Below are 15,662 nucleotides of genomic sequence, written 5' to 3'. Positions count from 1 at the left end.
TAGAACAATTTTCCACTCTCTAACTAGACTTCCTTATTTTCTCTCCTCCTCAAATCACCACCCTCTGACATTAACCTCCCCCATGTCACAGAACTCATTCTTCCTACGTTCACCACCAGTTGTCTTGTTCCCAAATCTGAATATAACTTCCTCTGCATCCTATCTCATTGACCACATGGTTATGCTTGGTCCCATTCACCTTGTCTTTGCACTTAAATAATTCTACATCCTTGGGTTTCCATGCCATTGTTTCCCCTTTGTTTTCTCCCTGCAGTCTTCTTTATTGTTTTCTCGTCCCTACATCTAGGCTGTTCTGTAAATGAAAGCATTTCCAGGTCTCTCCTAACTCCTCTGTTCTCTCCAGCTCTCGCCCAGGACTTAATGACCATCTATATGATGCTAAGACACAGAACTCAACCGTAGTTTTCCATAAGCATCTACCTAATGGTCTTCTTCTTGGGTCTCCCACTGACACCACCCTCAGACTCAACCCAACCAAAGTGGAGCTAGTCAACTTCTCCTGCAAGCTTGATTTGATTTGTACACTAGGTACAGCCCCAGTACTCAGCCAGAAACCGGGCTTTATCTCAGCACTTTCTATTCCTAGACACTTCCCACAACATCTAATCCCTAACAAAGCCTGATTCATTCTCCTTCCTACAAATCTCCCCTCTCTGTCCAGTTCTCCCCATCTCCCCCACTTATAGACTTTCCACAGGGCTCTCCAGGATGTACCGGATATGATTCTAACTGACCTGCCCACCTCCAGGTTGCTGCCGCCAGAGTGGTCTTTCTCAAGTAGTGATGTGATCCAAGTCTAGGTCGGGTTTCCTTCCTGTGTGACCCCCAAAGTGTTCTGCATCTCCTCTTCCATAACCCTTTGTACATTGTGTCCCAGTTACTCATATACAGTCTGCATCTTCCTGCCCAGTAACCAAAGGGCCAGCTTCAGACCTGTACATTCAGCCCATCTTGGGCTCCTTCACCCACTACATGTCTTGATACAGGAAACACTGTGGAAGTTGTCAACAAGAAGTAGAGTCAACCACTCGTTCTCACGTTCTCCCTCCCATGCTGCCTGGATCGGGCATCTTCCTCTGAGTGAGAGTAATGCCTCCTCTTGGACCATGGCTCAGCATCTGTGGGTCCCTGCCTCTGCAGGAGAGCACAGGAGAAGTAGGGATGGTTTAATGGCACCATCTGAATAGAGAGCACAAAAGCCCCAGCAGCCCTGATTTCCCTGGACCAGAGGTCTCCCCCTGCTTCTGTCCATCATCAGAGGAGCAAGTCTTTCCTCCAAGGTGAAGCCACAAGCCTTGTACTTTGCCTGAGGAGCAGAGTGTTGCCAGCAGCAGAGATCAAGCCATGTTCTGCCTGGGACCAGGCTGATGGCTGCCACACTTCTTTTTTTTAATTGTGGTAAAATATACATAGCAGTTACAATTTTAACCATTTTAAATTGTACAGTGCAGTGTCACTAAATACATCCATGCTGTTCTGCAACCATCACCAACATCCATGTCCAGAACTTTTTTTTCATCCCAAACTGAAGCTCCATACCCACTAAACAACAACGCCCCATCCCCAGACTCTGGCAGTCACCATACTACTCTCTGTCTCTATGGTTGGGCTAGTCTAAGTACTTCATATAAGTGAAATCATATAATATTTGTCCTTTTGAGTCTGGCTTATTTCACTCAATTTAATGTCTTCAAGGTTCATCCAGGTTGTGTTATTTGTCAGAATTTCATTTCTTTTAAAGACTGAATAATATTCCACTGTATTATACACCACAGTTTCATCCATCCATTTCTTTAAATGTCAATAGACATTTGTTCCATTTTATGAATAATGCTGCTGTGAACATGGGTATACGAATATCTGTTTGAGTTCCTGCTTTCAGCTCTTTTGGGTATATACCTAAGAGTGGAATTGCTGGATCCTATATATGGTAATTTTATATTTCATAAAATTTTGTGAATTGGCAGTTATTTTTGTTTCATGGCCCATCTTAAACCATACCATATTCACTACCTGAACCCAGAATTTTAGGCTTCTTTATTAGTCCTTTACACAAAACATAAACACGTTATTGTGTAGGTAAATTTGTAATGTACACAGTGGTGCTGTAGTTTCTCTATCCTGACCCATCAAGGTTAGCTAAACACATACACAACTCTAAGGAATCTCACATTTGCCCTCCCAGCCTGTACATCCCATGAAGGGAAGCTGTACTGTCATTTCCTAAGTGACTTTCTCTGACTCTTCATCACCTCCACTGTTCTGTCTTACAGCACTCTGCTGTTTTCTTTTATAGCACTTATTATCACTGTAATTGGATGTTGGTTGGTGTCCTTATTTGTTTAATGCATCCCCAAACCAAACTCTGAGCTTTAGAAAGATGTTCTGTATCTGTTCTCCTGGCAGGTAGTAAGGAAGCCAGAATTTTTTCTTTGAAACAATAAAAACAGGATTTGACTTTTATTATTTTGCTTCTTCTACATAGGAATCCTTATAATATAAAATCATGTAATGATTCAAATAGAAGCATACTCCTTTGATATCAGAATTATGACACTGTAATGTACTGTCAGGATGAAGACCACATAAATGAGAGAGGTGGGGAGGGGCTAGCCCTGAGAGAAGAAAGGTGAGCAGTAAAAAAGGACTAGAATAGAGAACGTGCATCGCATGACTTTTTCTTCAACGATTTAATTATAAAAATTTAACATCAAAAAAAAATTTAATGGGAAAGTTTAGCAAAATGTTTATATATTCCATACCCAGGGAAATGACATTTTGCAAAACTATAAAATGTAAAAACTTATACTCTTTCCATGGGAAAAACTACCATTACTTTCTTAACGAATATCAACTTGCAAATATGGCACCCACTGGTTTGTTCCCACAGTATCCTCTATGCGGACATTGTTGGGTTCACCCGTCTGGCCAGTGACTGCTCCCCAGGAGAACTGGTCCACATGCTGAATGAACTCTTTGGAAAATTTGATCAAATTGCAAAGGTGAGTATTAGTGATTGCCTTCTATTTTGAGGATATATAAAATTTGGGCTTACTTTTTCTCTGGTCCCTTATAAATTTTTTACCTCTTCATAAAAGCATCCTTTAGGAATGTTGTTTGTAGATTTGTTGGATTTATTTGCCATCGAGCCCTGATAAATCTCAAACCTACACTGGGAATGAGAGATGTCATAGCATATAATTAGCATATTTTTCATCTACTTTTAAAACTTCTCCATATATATAACTCAGCACACATATAATAAATACATTCAAGATGATGAGATTTGATTTGCACATCTCTCTCTCCTGTGCTGTTCTAAGATTCTCTTTTTAGGCATTTTGATGTCAAGGAGTTGGAAATATGATTTCCTCTCCAGTTGTAACTATTACATATTCACAGTGTTAAATGGCATCCTGGGAAAATCCCTAAAATAGGACGCATCCCTTCTTCCTAAGCCCTTTATTGACTGTTGTCCCCTTTTTATCCACTGACCCTTGTGCCACTTGCAGAGATGTAAGTTCAGTATTTGTCATTCATATGCTCATCTGTGGGAAGTTTCACAGAGAAGAAGTGATGACAACTGATCTAAAATCATACTAGCCCTTATTCTAGACTTATTTATTGGAACTATTAAGGTTTCTGGTGGGAATATTGATAGTTTTTTTTCTTTCCTGCTAGCCCTCTACTTCTCATAAAATGTTTCTGGTCAGCTTAATTTTGTCTCTGAATTATTCCCAACAAAAATACATTATTATGCTTATTAAAATGCATTCTTTACATAAGGAAGAGTTGGTTCTAAATTTAGTTCATGGTGAGATTTTGAAAACAATAGGTGAGATTTTGCTCACTTTTAAACAATAAAGAAAATTCCAGCCAGGTCTCCTAGGCATAAATCTGGCTTGTAGATGTTCACAGAGTGACTCTTGGGTCAAGCTTTCCATGAGGTGTCTTATGTTGCGCAACTGACCATGACAGATCTCATTGGGAATTCTAAAAAATCACTAAGAGTATAGCTCTGTTTCCTTCCTTTACCAAACCAAAGGAAGAGGTTGAGTTTGGGGTAGAGGGGGCCTCATCTTTAGAAAACGTCTTGAAAGTTTGAGTCAGTAAAAGTCATTTTTGTTGCACTACCTGGTCACAGTAGGAAGAAACATCCTAATCTTGGCTGATAACAACAAAGCTCCAGTGTTGACATGGCATTTTCCCCACACACAAGGCTCTGTGTCCAAATTACTTTTCTCTATATGGACACCAGTCAGACTGATTAGGGGCACACCCTACTCCTGTATGACCTCATCTTAACTAATTACATCTACAGTGACCCTTTGGCCAAATAATGTCACATTCACAGGTACCAGGGGTTAGGATTTCAACATGTGAATCTGAGGAGGACACAATTTATAACTCATAAGGGAGGTACTTGGTGTGACTTCCTGCTCCTCTCTGATCATTGTAACAAAGGAACATCCAGGCAATATCAGAGACTGGCCTAGGATAGCTTGGGCCATCCATTGCTGGTTACAGGGGCAGCATGCTTTGGATATCAGTTCATGGCTCATAGTTCAAAACATGGAGTTGGTGAGCATTATAAGCAAACAGATAGTTCAGTCCATTGAGGAATACTACATAAAACACATTAAGTTAAGGAACTCAACGTCACTGCTCATTCACTGTTAGTTTTTATCCACTTTAATGAGGTATAATTGGCATACAGAAAGCTATACATATTTCACATACATACAACTTACTGAGCTTAGGGATACACTCTTGAAACCATCACTACAATCTATGCCATAAACATCTATCACCTACAAAAGTTTCCTCTTGCCCTTTTAATTTATCATTATCATCATCATTATTATTTTGTGATTAAAACACTTAATATAAGATCTACCTTCTTAGCCAATATTTAGGTATACAATATAATATTATTAACTATAGACACTATGCTGTACAGTAGCTCTCTAGGACTTATTCATCATGCATTACTGAAACTTTGTGTCCTTTGACCAACACTTCCCCATTTTCCCCTCTCCCAGGCCTGGAAACCACCATTCTGTACTCTGCTTCTGTGTTTGACCAATTTAGATTCCTCATATAAGTGGTATCATGTAGTATTTGTCATTCTGTATCTGGCTTATTTCACTTAACAAGTCAAATTCAACAGCACTTTAAAATGATCATATACCATGACCAACTGGGATTTATCCCTGGGATGCAAGTTGGATAGCATCGCAAATCAATTGATGGGATATACCACATTAACAGAATGAAGGGTAAATATCATATGATCATCTCAATCAATTGATGCAGAAAAAGCATTTGACAAAATTAAACACACTTTTATGATTAAAAACTCTCAACTAATAAGAAGGAACTTACCTCAACACAATAAAGCCGTATATGAAAAACCCACAGTGAACCTCATACTCAACAGTGACAAACTGAAAGCTTTTCTTCTAAGATTTGGCATAAGACAAGGATACCTACTCTCACCAGTTCTGTTCAACATAGTGCTGGAACTTCCTGACGCAGCAGTTAGGCAAGAAAAAGAAATAAAAGACATTCAACTCAAAAGAGAAGTAAAATTACCTCTGTTTGCAGATGATATGACCTTATATGTAGAAAACCCTAAAAAGTCCACAAAAATCTGTTAGAACTAATAAATAAACTGAGTAAAGTTGCAGGATAAAAAGTCAATGTACAATAATCACTTGTATTTCTATACAATGAAGTATCTCAAAAGGAAATCAAGAAAACACATTTACATTATCATCAAATATAATACTTAGGAAATAGACTTAACTAAGTAGGTGAATGACTTATACACCAAAAACTATAAAATATTGATGAAAGAAATATAAAGAGACACAAATAAGTAGAAAGACATTCCATGTTCATGGGTTGAAAGAATTAATATTAAAATAGTACCCCAAACCATCTACAGATTCAATGCAATCCCTATCAAAATCCCAATGGTAGTTTTTACAGAAATAGAAAAAAAATCCTAAAATTCATACAGAACCACAAGAGACACCAAATATCCAAAGCAATTTTGAACAAGAAAAACAAAGCTGGAGGCATCCTGCTTCCTGGTTTCAAAATATATTGCAAAACTATAGCAATCAAAACAGTCTGATACTGGTATTAAAGACAGACATACAGACCAATGGAGCAGAATAGAGACTAGAAATAAACCCATGCATATACAGTCAGCTGATCATTGATAAGAGTGCCAAGAATTCACTGTTCTTAATCTTACTGTTTTCTAGACTCAAGATACATATTTAGGAAGTATAGGAGAGAAGCCTTATTAATAAACAATGTTTTGCCTTTTTATTATTTAAAAGATTATCAGGAATTACTAACACGTCATCTATAATGCTATAGATAAGCATGAAAGTACACAGCTCTCTATGAGACAGGGAAAGAAATCTGCAAAACCTTCAGTAAACCTAACACATACTTAAGAACAAAAAGATCTTATGTTCGTTTTATTATTTCAAATTTGTTCATTTTATACATAAGCCTGTGCGAGTGTTAAGAAGAAAAAAAGTCTGGGATTTCACTGGTGGTCCAGTGGTTAAGACTCCAGGCTCCCAATGCACAGGTTTGATCCCTGATTGGGGAGCTAGCGTCCCACATGCCATGCAGCGTGGCCAAAAAAAAAAAAAAAAATCTGTGTTTGGTACATCTTTGTTTATTTATGTATTTATTATAAATTTGAGTGAAGAGTCTATAAACTAGTTGAAAAGGTTAGAAATGGATGTAGGATTAATGCATATGAATGAAGTTAATCTCAATGTTATAAATACAACCCAGCCAATAAAAATAATGAGTTCGTCTAACTTTATATTAAAACAGCTTAACCTCAGATCAGAATTAAGTTTCAAATTACTTGGCAATGTTGAATGGTGGCTTATTATGTTGTAGAGATGTTTATCGGAAGCTACATGTCTGCAGGTAAGAATCTGCTTCAGCTTTAAAAGAAATGAGGAAAATCGTGAGCACAGTAGGAAATGACAAAAATTCTAATTCTAGTTGAGTTCTGCTTACCATTTTCTATCCTGAAAGATTCTGTTTTGCATAGAATGTTTCATTTCACTGTCAATGTTTGGATTTGTTCAGACTAAAGAGAATGGTCCTATCTTTACCCTCCTCTGCTGTGTTAAGTGTAAATCATTCCAGAACTTTCTCTCAGCTTTCCCCTTCTACCCCTTACCCTGATTCTTCCTGCTTTGGTAAAGGAGCATGCAGGTGAGGGTGGCTCAGTCTTAATGGGTAATTAAGGGAAACTCAACTAGTTCTCATTTCTTTCTTCCCACAAACCCTATTCACTGTGGCAATGCCAGTAGAACTAGCACTTGGTGATATTTGGTAAATCAAAATTATTATATATGTGCTTAACTCGACTGAAATTCTGTGATTTCTTCTTTCAGGAGAATGAATGCATGAGAATAAAAATTCTAGGAGACTGCTACTACTGTGTTTCCGGACTCCCTATCTCTCTCCCTAACCATGCCAAGAATTGTGTGAAAATGGGACTGGATATGTGTGAAGCCATAAAGTAAGTTTAATGCTTAGTAAGAGCTTTTTTAACTGTTTGATAAGTTTTAGTTGTAGTTCTTACAACTATTCCTATTTTTCTGTCTACTGAAACTAAATACATGATTGTACATTTAAACATAAATGGGCAGAGACTCATTTATTGGCAAGTGAGAACTAAGTCCAAAGTAAGCCTTCTGTGTTTTGTATTGCTATTATTAGTCTTAGATTACAGCAACACTGAGTTAGAATCTATGGGAAGGGACCTTTGTGTTTGTTTCCAAAGTGCTTTTTTTAAAAATGTAAAGGTCTCCTCCAATCTTCAGGAAAAAGTCTGTACTCTCAGCACCTCTTGATTTCTGACAAGTACATGTAAATTGTAAGAGAGAAAGTAGTTTTTACCACCAGACTGCAATGAATATAAAAATCCAGCCCAGAATTACTCCATCTAAGTCACGCTCAGCTCTGTGAATGTAGTTTCAGTTTATATCCATAATAGTTTTCTGCCTTGTGTCTATAGGTTCTTTCATTGTAATTCTAGAGAAGGTTTGCTTACATAGAATAATGTTATCGTTACAGTTGACAAGTACAGGGTAAAAATGTGAGGTAAAAAATGAATTTTCACTGCCCGTACCATAATGCATACTTCTTTATAAGTACCTTCATAGAAGCCACGGTATTCTTATAAATGATAAAAGCTCTTGTTTTCTGATTGTGTGATTGAAGGATTTCAGTGTGGTTTTTTTTTGGGGGGGGGATTGCCTATTTTTGGTCAAGTGATTTTCCCCTATCCTCCACATATTTTTCGGCTAAACAGGTGGGAACTATGTGCTTGATGGTCTAATTCCTTGTCTCTGGGTCAGAGTAAATAGGACCTTAAGTGAAAAAGCAATAAGTCAAGTTATCACTCTGTTTAGCCCACCGTGGTGTTAGTTGTGGGCCGAAATGGACTGAGAGGTTTGTCGGTGGGTTTCCAGTGCTGGCCAGGGAAGAACAGTGAAGCCCTAGCCGCAGCAGAGTCCGCAGACCTAAGTGTCCAGATCCACTAGTTCAGCCTTTGTCAGGGGCCACTGTGGGGCGGTCAGGGATTGAGAGGCAAAGGAATCGAGAGGAATCGAAGGAAGATTCAAGATGGGAGGGGTGGGCAGTGTCGCCTCAGCTTCCCACTGAAGCTGTGGGAAATAACTGTCCCCCTTCTTCTCCCCATAAGTAAATCATTTGTCTTCTCGGAGACATAAAAAAAAAAAAAAGTTTTTCAGCTTTATTTCAAGAGTCACTAACTATTCACACCACTATGGGTCTAGATGGAAGTGAATTTAATCAATGTAGACCTAACAGATTTTCTCAAATGTATAACCCACCCCTGGAGGCCACCTCAATGTTGGTTTCAAACATAAGGTGAAATGGACTCTATAAATGGGTTTTGTGAAGGATGCTATTATGTGAATCAATAGCACGTTGGATTCAACAGTCCACCCTTTTACTAAAGCTTAATTTCTTCTTTGGAATCAACTGTTTTCCAGTTCTGTTAAGTTTCTGTAATTCCAATATGTTGAAGAGCCTTTAGAAAAAAGATTCCCCCCCCAAAAAAAAGAAAAAAGATTCCCTACATTCTGTCCACTGGCATGTCATCAGGTCATCATTAATACCTTCTTTTGTTGTTACATTTATTTATTGGGGTTAAATATACATACATAAATACTGCCTTTTGAACCATTTTTACGTGTACAATTCAGCGGCACTAAATACATTCAAAATGTCATACAACCATCACCACTATCTACTTCCAGAACCTTTTCATTGTCCCAAACAGAAACTCTGTACCCACTAAGCAATAACTCCCCATTCCCTTCCTCCCAGCCCCAGTAACCTCTGTTCTACTTTCTGCCTCCATAAATTTGCCTGTTCTAGATATTTCATGCAGCTGGAATTGTACAATACTTGTTCTTTTGTGTGTAACTTATTTCACTTTATATAATGTTTTCAAGGTTTATTCATATTGTGGTATGTATCAGTACTTCATTCCTTTTAATGATGGAATAACATTCCATTGTATGTATGTATTGCATTTCATCCATTCATCATAGATGCCTCAGTGATATCTTATGTGTCCAGCATCTCAGTAATGTCAACAGATTTGAGTGAACTTCCAGAGCTCTTCCTTATACCTAAACTTAAGTTTCATATCTTAATGGCCATGTGTCCCCATGATCTGCTACTCCCTGACCAAGGGCTTCTGAATTCTTCCCCTGCTGTGTATCAACAGTTCGGCTCATGTGCAGTTGGCAAAGTGATCAGTAATGGGTTGTTTTAGCCCAATCGAGAAATGGGCAGAAGACCTAACCAGACATTTCTCCAAAGAAGACATACAGACGGCCAACAGGCACACGAAAAGATGCTCCACATCGCTAATTACTAGAGAAATGCAAACCAACACTACCATGATGTATCACCTCACACTGGTCAAAATGGCCATCATTAAAAAGTCTACAAATAACAAATGCTGGAGAGTGTGTGGAGAAAAGGCAACCCTCCTACATTGTTGGTGGGAATGTAAATTGGTGCGACCACTGGGTGAAACAGTATGGAAGTTCCTCAAAAAACTAAAAATAGAATTGTCAGAAGATCCAGCAATCCCACTCCTGGGCATATATCCAGACAAAACTATAATTCAAAAAGATACATACACCTGTGTTTTTGTAGCAGCACTATTCACAATAGCCAAGACATGGAAACAACCTAAATGTTCATTGACAAATGAACGGTTAAAGAAGATGTGGTACATACATACAATGGAATATTAGCGATAAAAATAAATGAAATAGTGCCATTTGCAGCAACGTAGATGGACTTAGAGATTACCATACTAAGTGAAGTAAGCCAGAAAGAGAAATACAAATATCACATGATATCACTTACATGTGGAATCTAAAATGTGACACAAATGAACCTATCTATGAAACAGAAACAGACTCACAGACATAGAGAACAGACTTGTGGTTGCCAAGGGGGAGGGAGAGTGGGGGAGGGATGGAGTGGGAGTTTGGGGTCAGCAGATGCAAACTATTATATATAGGATGGATAAGCAAGGTTCTACTGTATAGCACAGGGAACTATATTCAATATCCTATGATAAACCATAAAGAAAAGAATATAAAAAAGAATATATATATATATATATGAATCATTTTGTTGTACAGCAGAAATTAACACTACATTGTAAATCAACCATACTTCAATAAAAAATAATAATAATAGGTTGTCTTGCTATACCCCCAATATAAGCCAGGAAGAGAGGGAACACCTCAGCACATTTTAGAAATTCTTTGTTCTCCCTCACATACAAAGACAAGCATTTTCACTCCCATGTCTTAAGCCAAAAGATGAGCGTGAATACAGGAATTCTAGTTTCTCAAGCTGCTGAGGAGAAAGCACACGCTTGGCACTTGGAATTTTGCCAGATTATCTCCAGTTTTGGTGGGAACCAGCAACATGGGTCCAGAAACGTTTGCCTGTGTTTTTCCTTCCAAGTTTGGACCTCCACATTTATCCTTGTTCCCCATTAGCTAAGTTCACCACTGCAGAAGCACTTCAGCTGCAGTTTGGGAATATTCCCAACGCTTAAGGAGACTTTTTTTTTTCCTGTCATGAAAATGTAAACTGTTCTTAATCAAGGCAGTGATATTCAGGACCCTGATTGTGTAAGTGATTAAGGCTCCTCTTAAATTAGAAAGATTGTCTAATATTGCAAGCTCTAAGGGATCATTAAAACATTTTTCTATAAATCACACAGATTTCATCTACATGCATTAAAACGTTTGGTCAATCAGGCCATCTGAACCCTTGATCAACTCATTTCTCTGAAAAAGACATGAAGCATGTGGAGATTGTTAAAGAGTCGAATCATTAACCAGTCACTTCTATCACGGACTGGCCTTGTGACTCCCGGGCCCTGTCAGGAAGGGGACACTCAGGGGAGTGGGGAGCAGAGAGGAACCATAGTGAGAAAAGGCCTGGAGAGATGGAGACCAGACAGGGCCCAGGCAGCTGTCCACATTCAGTGCTGATGGGGACAGAGTGGTAGGACAAGCCTCCTATGTCGTGTAGATGCTCCTCGTGGGAGCAGGAATGAAGGGTTTGGATGACTTGTAAAGTACCCCAAATAGGTTGTCTTTTTTATAAAAAAAAATGAGAACAGGTAAGGAAGGTAGAGAGGAAGGGAGAGGAAAGAGACAGCCTTCTATATTCTTTTTTCAGGACGTCATTTATTTTTACATCATGGACCCATTTCTTTTTATCAGTAGTATGCTCAGATGGTGTCACTGCATCATTTAAGCATGCTTGTGTCATTCTGAGATGTTTCAGGTTCATTTTACTGCATCCCACACCTGGTAACCCTTCCGACTTGCTGTGTTGAAATCAGTGTCATTGCTTCCCTCCACGTTTCCTCTTGGGGTGATTCTTTCCATGTAACTAGGGATACCTTCCTGCATTCTTCTTTTACAATAAAATTTTAATTGATAAATGTATCTAACTGGCAGAAACAAATAAGCATCACCAAGCATGGCTATTTTTGCTTAAAGGAAGTTCTTCATTTGTCTCTTTCAATGAGTTGGCAACAGAGTCCTAAAGTATTTTTTAAATGATTTTTTAAAATGAGATTCTTTTTAATGATACCTTATGCATTATTAAAGCTTCTTAAAGAGTATTCTTTTCTGTTAAAGAATGTGCACAATTGAAAAGCTTTCATTTCGTGGTTATTTTTTTTTAATTCCTATTCAGGCTAAAGTCATTATTAAGCTCACAAATAAGCCGTATTGTCTCATCAGCAGAAAATATTCCTTGGGGGCATACGTTATGCTAAGCACTAGAATTACAAATGGCATCTAAGATTGTTTCTGACGGTACAAGGCAATGTCACACGAGTCTAGTATGAAAATTCTGAGGAGGTGTCAGCACATGTTATGTGTGTGATACACATTGGTTGAAAAAGTAGAAACTACAACCAAAATGCTGCATCACGACCCCTGCCATCCTGATGCTTTACCGGCCAGAGCGTTGTCTTGGCGCTGGTGGTTTAGTCTGGTAGTAACCGAAGAAAAATCCCTTCCGCTTGCCTCGGAGCAGCAATCTTCTGCCACAGTAAGAATTCATGACAATATTTCCAACAATCTGAGACATTCTGAATGATAAAATGCCCCGAAAATTGGCCAGGAATTAAAGGAAGAAGAGGCTGGTCCTGGAAGGTGATGTGACTTTCCTTCCCTTTAGGAAAGTGAGGGACGCCACTGGAGTGGACATCAACATGCGCGTGGGAGTGCATTCTGGGAATGTCCTCTGCGGCGTGATTGGGCTGCAGAAGTGGCAGTACGACGTATGGTCCCATGACGTTACCCTGGCCAACCACATGGAAGCTGGAGGGGTCCCCGGGTAAGGCGGCACATTGGCTTTCTCTCGTCCAGCAGGTTACAGGGCTGGGAATAATAGGTCGACAGGTTAATAACCGACTGCTCAGTGATTTCTGTCGCCTTGGTTAGTATCACATTACTCACGCCCAGTGGCCTTTTCCATTAACCAGATGGACATGAACTTTCAAGCCCCAATGCAACCACCCCTGGGACCCGTGGTCAAAGACTGTGAATGTCAGATTCTAAATTACAGACTTCTACTTATTTTCATATTTATGAATAGAAACCTAAGTTAAAGATGGTTTATAAGTCAGTGGAGATATATGACGTTTCTCTATTATTGGTAACTTCTGAAGTCAGTACTACTGAAATAAGCAAACGGTACCATCTGGATAGATGACACGAGAATCTCGATGCATGTGCTATAATTTGGAGAAGCATGAGAACAAGCATTGAGAAAGAAAGCCCATACTTTTATACAGATCAGCACACTTCCTAAAATGACTTTGGCATGCATTTCAAAAAAAAAATATCTTCATACCCCAAAATTCGATAAGATCGAGTTTTAATTGCTGTAATTCACCATGCAGGTTTCTGTGAGTGCAGAGAAGCTCCAAATATTAGTAGCTCATGACATCTGGGAGCATCTTTCCAAAGCAGTGGTTAACAGACTATGAACCTTAATTACAGTCAATTTTACTAAGAACATATAGCCTTTCCTTCACTTGGGGCAGAAGAAATTCTCTCTGAAATCCCAAATAAATAGAAAGTCTTCTTGCACGTTCCTCCTTATATATCCTGATTGTGGTTTTAAAATGGAATTTCAGACGTGTTCACATTTCTTCCGTCACACTGGAACACTTGAATGGGGCTTATAAAGTGGAGGAAGGAGATGGTGACATCAGAGACCCATATTTAAAGCAGCACTTGGTGAAGACCTACTTTGTAATCAACCCCAAGGTCAGTATTGTAAAGTCTATAACTAGCCTATGACTTCTATGATTAAAAGTGAGAAGGGCAAAGTACTCATATGGAAAGTGTTTTTAGTCAAGAACTAGTGTAATTCTTCGCTCATCTTTGCCTCTAAAACTACTTTAACTGCGTATGTGTTTTGTAACAATGGATTCAAATATTTATTAAAGAAACACTTGAAATGAATCGCTTGTTTATATGACAAGGGTATTGTCTACATCACGAGGTTGTATAGGTTAGTCAATGTGGATCAATGTGTGTGTTAGTCCACGATGGACCCCGCCTGGCAGTTAGAAAATTAAATAAAGATAAGGATTTTGCTCAAGGCTTTGGATGATAAAAATCTAATGAGAGAAAGTAGGATGAAGATATAAGAAAAAGGGAAAGAAGAAACTTCTGGAAGATTGGCAAGTAAATGTCATGTATACACTTGTGTGAGTACATTATGTGCAGATATGGTAACTTTGATACAGTAAACACCATTCATCGCATGCAGACAGCTGCTGGCTCTAACCCTTCACACCACGTGTCAGGCCAGAGCAGGAGCTTAGAGTTCTCATCTCTTTTAACCCTTCCCAAATTCCTGCCAAATGGGTACTACTGCTATTTACAGATTAAGAAACTGAAGCTCTGAGGGTTTCTGTAAACTCCCTCAAAATTGCAGGCTGGTAAATAGCGCAGAGAGCAGCAAGACACACCTCTGAATTGTCAAAACCAATATCATAACATCAAGGAGATCGAGTTTATTAATGTTTACTCACAATAACCTCCCTAAAACCCCAGTTTCACCTTCAGAGACAAACTTCCAACTGACTAGAGGGTTGATCTGGAGACAAATGTATGACAAGAGGGACGAACTGTGTGGTGATGGGACAGGGACGGCACAGGGAAGAGGTTAAAAAAATGTGTACAAAGAACACTGAGTTCAGCTCGGTGCTCTGTGGTGACCTAGATGGGCAGGATGGGGGTGGGTGGGAGGGAGGCCCGAGAGAGAGGGGATAGATGTATACTTATAGCTGATTCATGTACAGCAGAAACTAACCACGTTGTAAAGCAACTATACCCCCAATTTAAAAAGAAAAAAAAAAAAGAAAGAAAGAACATTGCGTTCAGGCAAAGAACACCAAAACACCGATATTCGGGGCCATTTAGCATCAGAAAACCCCCAATCGCTTTAGGAAAAAACACAACCATCAAGAACACATTGAAACAGATCAGCATATTCTGTCTAAGAATCAACTTTATAAAAACATCCCTTAAAATAGCTATTATTTTTCCCTAAGTTTCAAATACAGGTAAGTTTTGTTGTCTGAAAAAAAAATCATTTGGCTCCAACAGCCCATAGCACTGAATACCAGTCACTGAAGGAATGAGAGTAGGAACCAGGAAAGTGAAGGGCATGATGTTAGAGGAATCTGCTTACTCAAGGGAGGCTTCTTGGTGGGCAGAGCAAGAAGGTGGGAGGCTGTGCACCTGTGCCCCGCCAGGTGTAATGCTTTGTTTCTCACCCCAAGGGAGAACGACGGAGCCCCCAGCACCTCTTCAGACCTCGATCCACCCTCGATGGAGCCAAGATGAGGGCTTCCGTCCGCATGACCCGGTACCTGGAGTCCTGGGGGGCGGCCAAGCCCTTTGCACACCTGCATCACAGAGACAGCATGACCACGGAGAACGGCAAGATCAGCACCACGGTACGCCCTCCCCATGCCCTAG

At 39.3% G+C, this 15,662-nt stretch overlaps 1 protein-coding gene across 1 annotated transcript in view; it reads left to right on the top strand.

The window, feature by feature from the left end:
* ADCY2 (adenylate cyclase 2) overlaps window positions 1–15,662 on the top strand; it is a 455,891-nt gene that overhangs the window by 318,635 nt on the left and 121,594 nt on the right. Inside the window, exons 6-10 of the mRNA XM_032629124.1 lie at window positions 2,912–3,023; window positions 7,464–7,591; window positions 12,841–12,999; window positions 13,805–13,937; window positions 15,464–15,640. Coding sequence (XP_032485015.1) covers window positions 2,912–3,023; window positions 7,464–7,591; window positions 12,841–12,999; window positions 13,805–13,937; window positions 15,464–15,640 — 709 coding nt within the window. The remainder of the gene's footprint in view (window positions 1–2,911; window positions 3,024–7,463; window positions 7,592–12,840; window positions 13,000–13,804; window positions 13,938–15,463; window positions 15,641–15,662) is intronic.

Source organism: Phocoena sinus, chromosome 3 (genome assembly GCF_008692025.1).
Source record: "Phocoena sinus isolate mPhoSin1 chromosome 3, mPhoSin1.pri, whole genome shotgun sequence".
NCBI classification, from domain to species: Eukaryota; Metazoa; Chordata; class Mammalia; order Artiodactyla; family Phocoenidae; genus Phocoena; species Phocoena sinus.
This window is presented reverse-complemented; position numbering and strand designations above follow the sequence as displayed.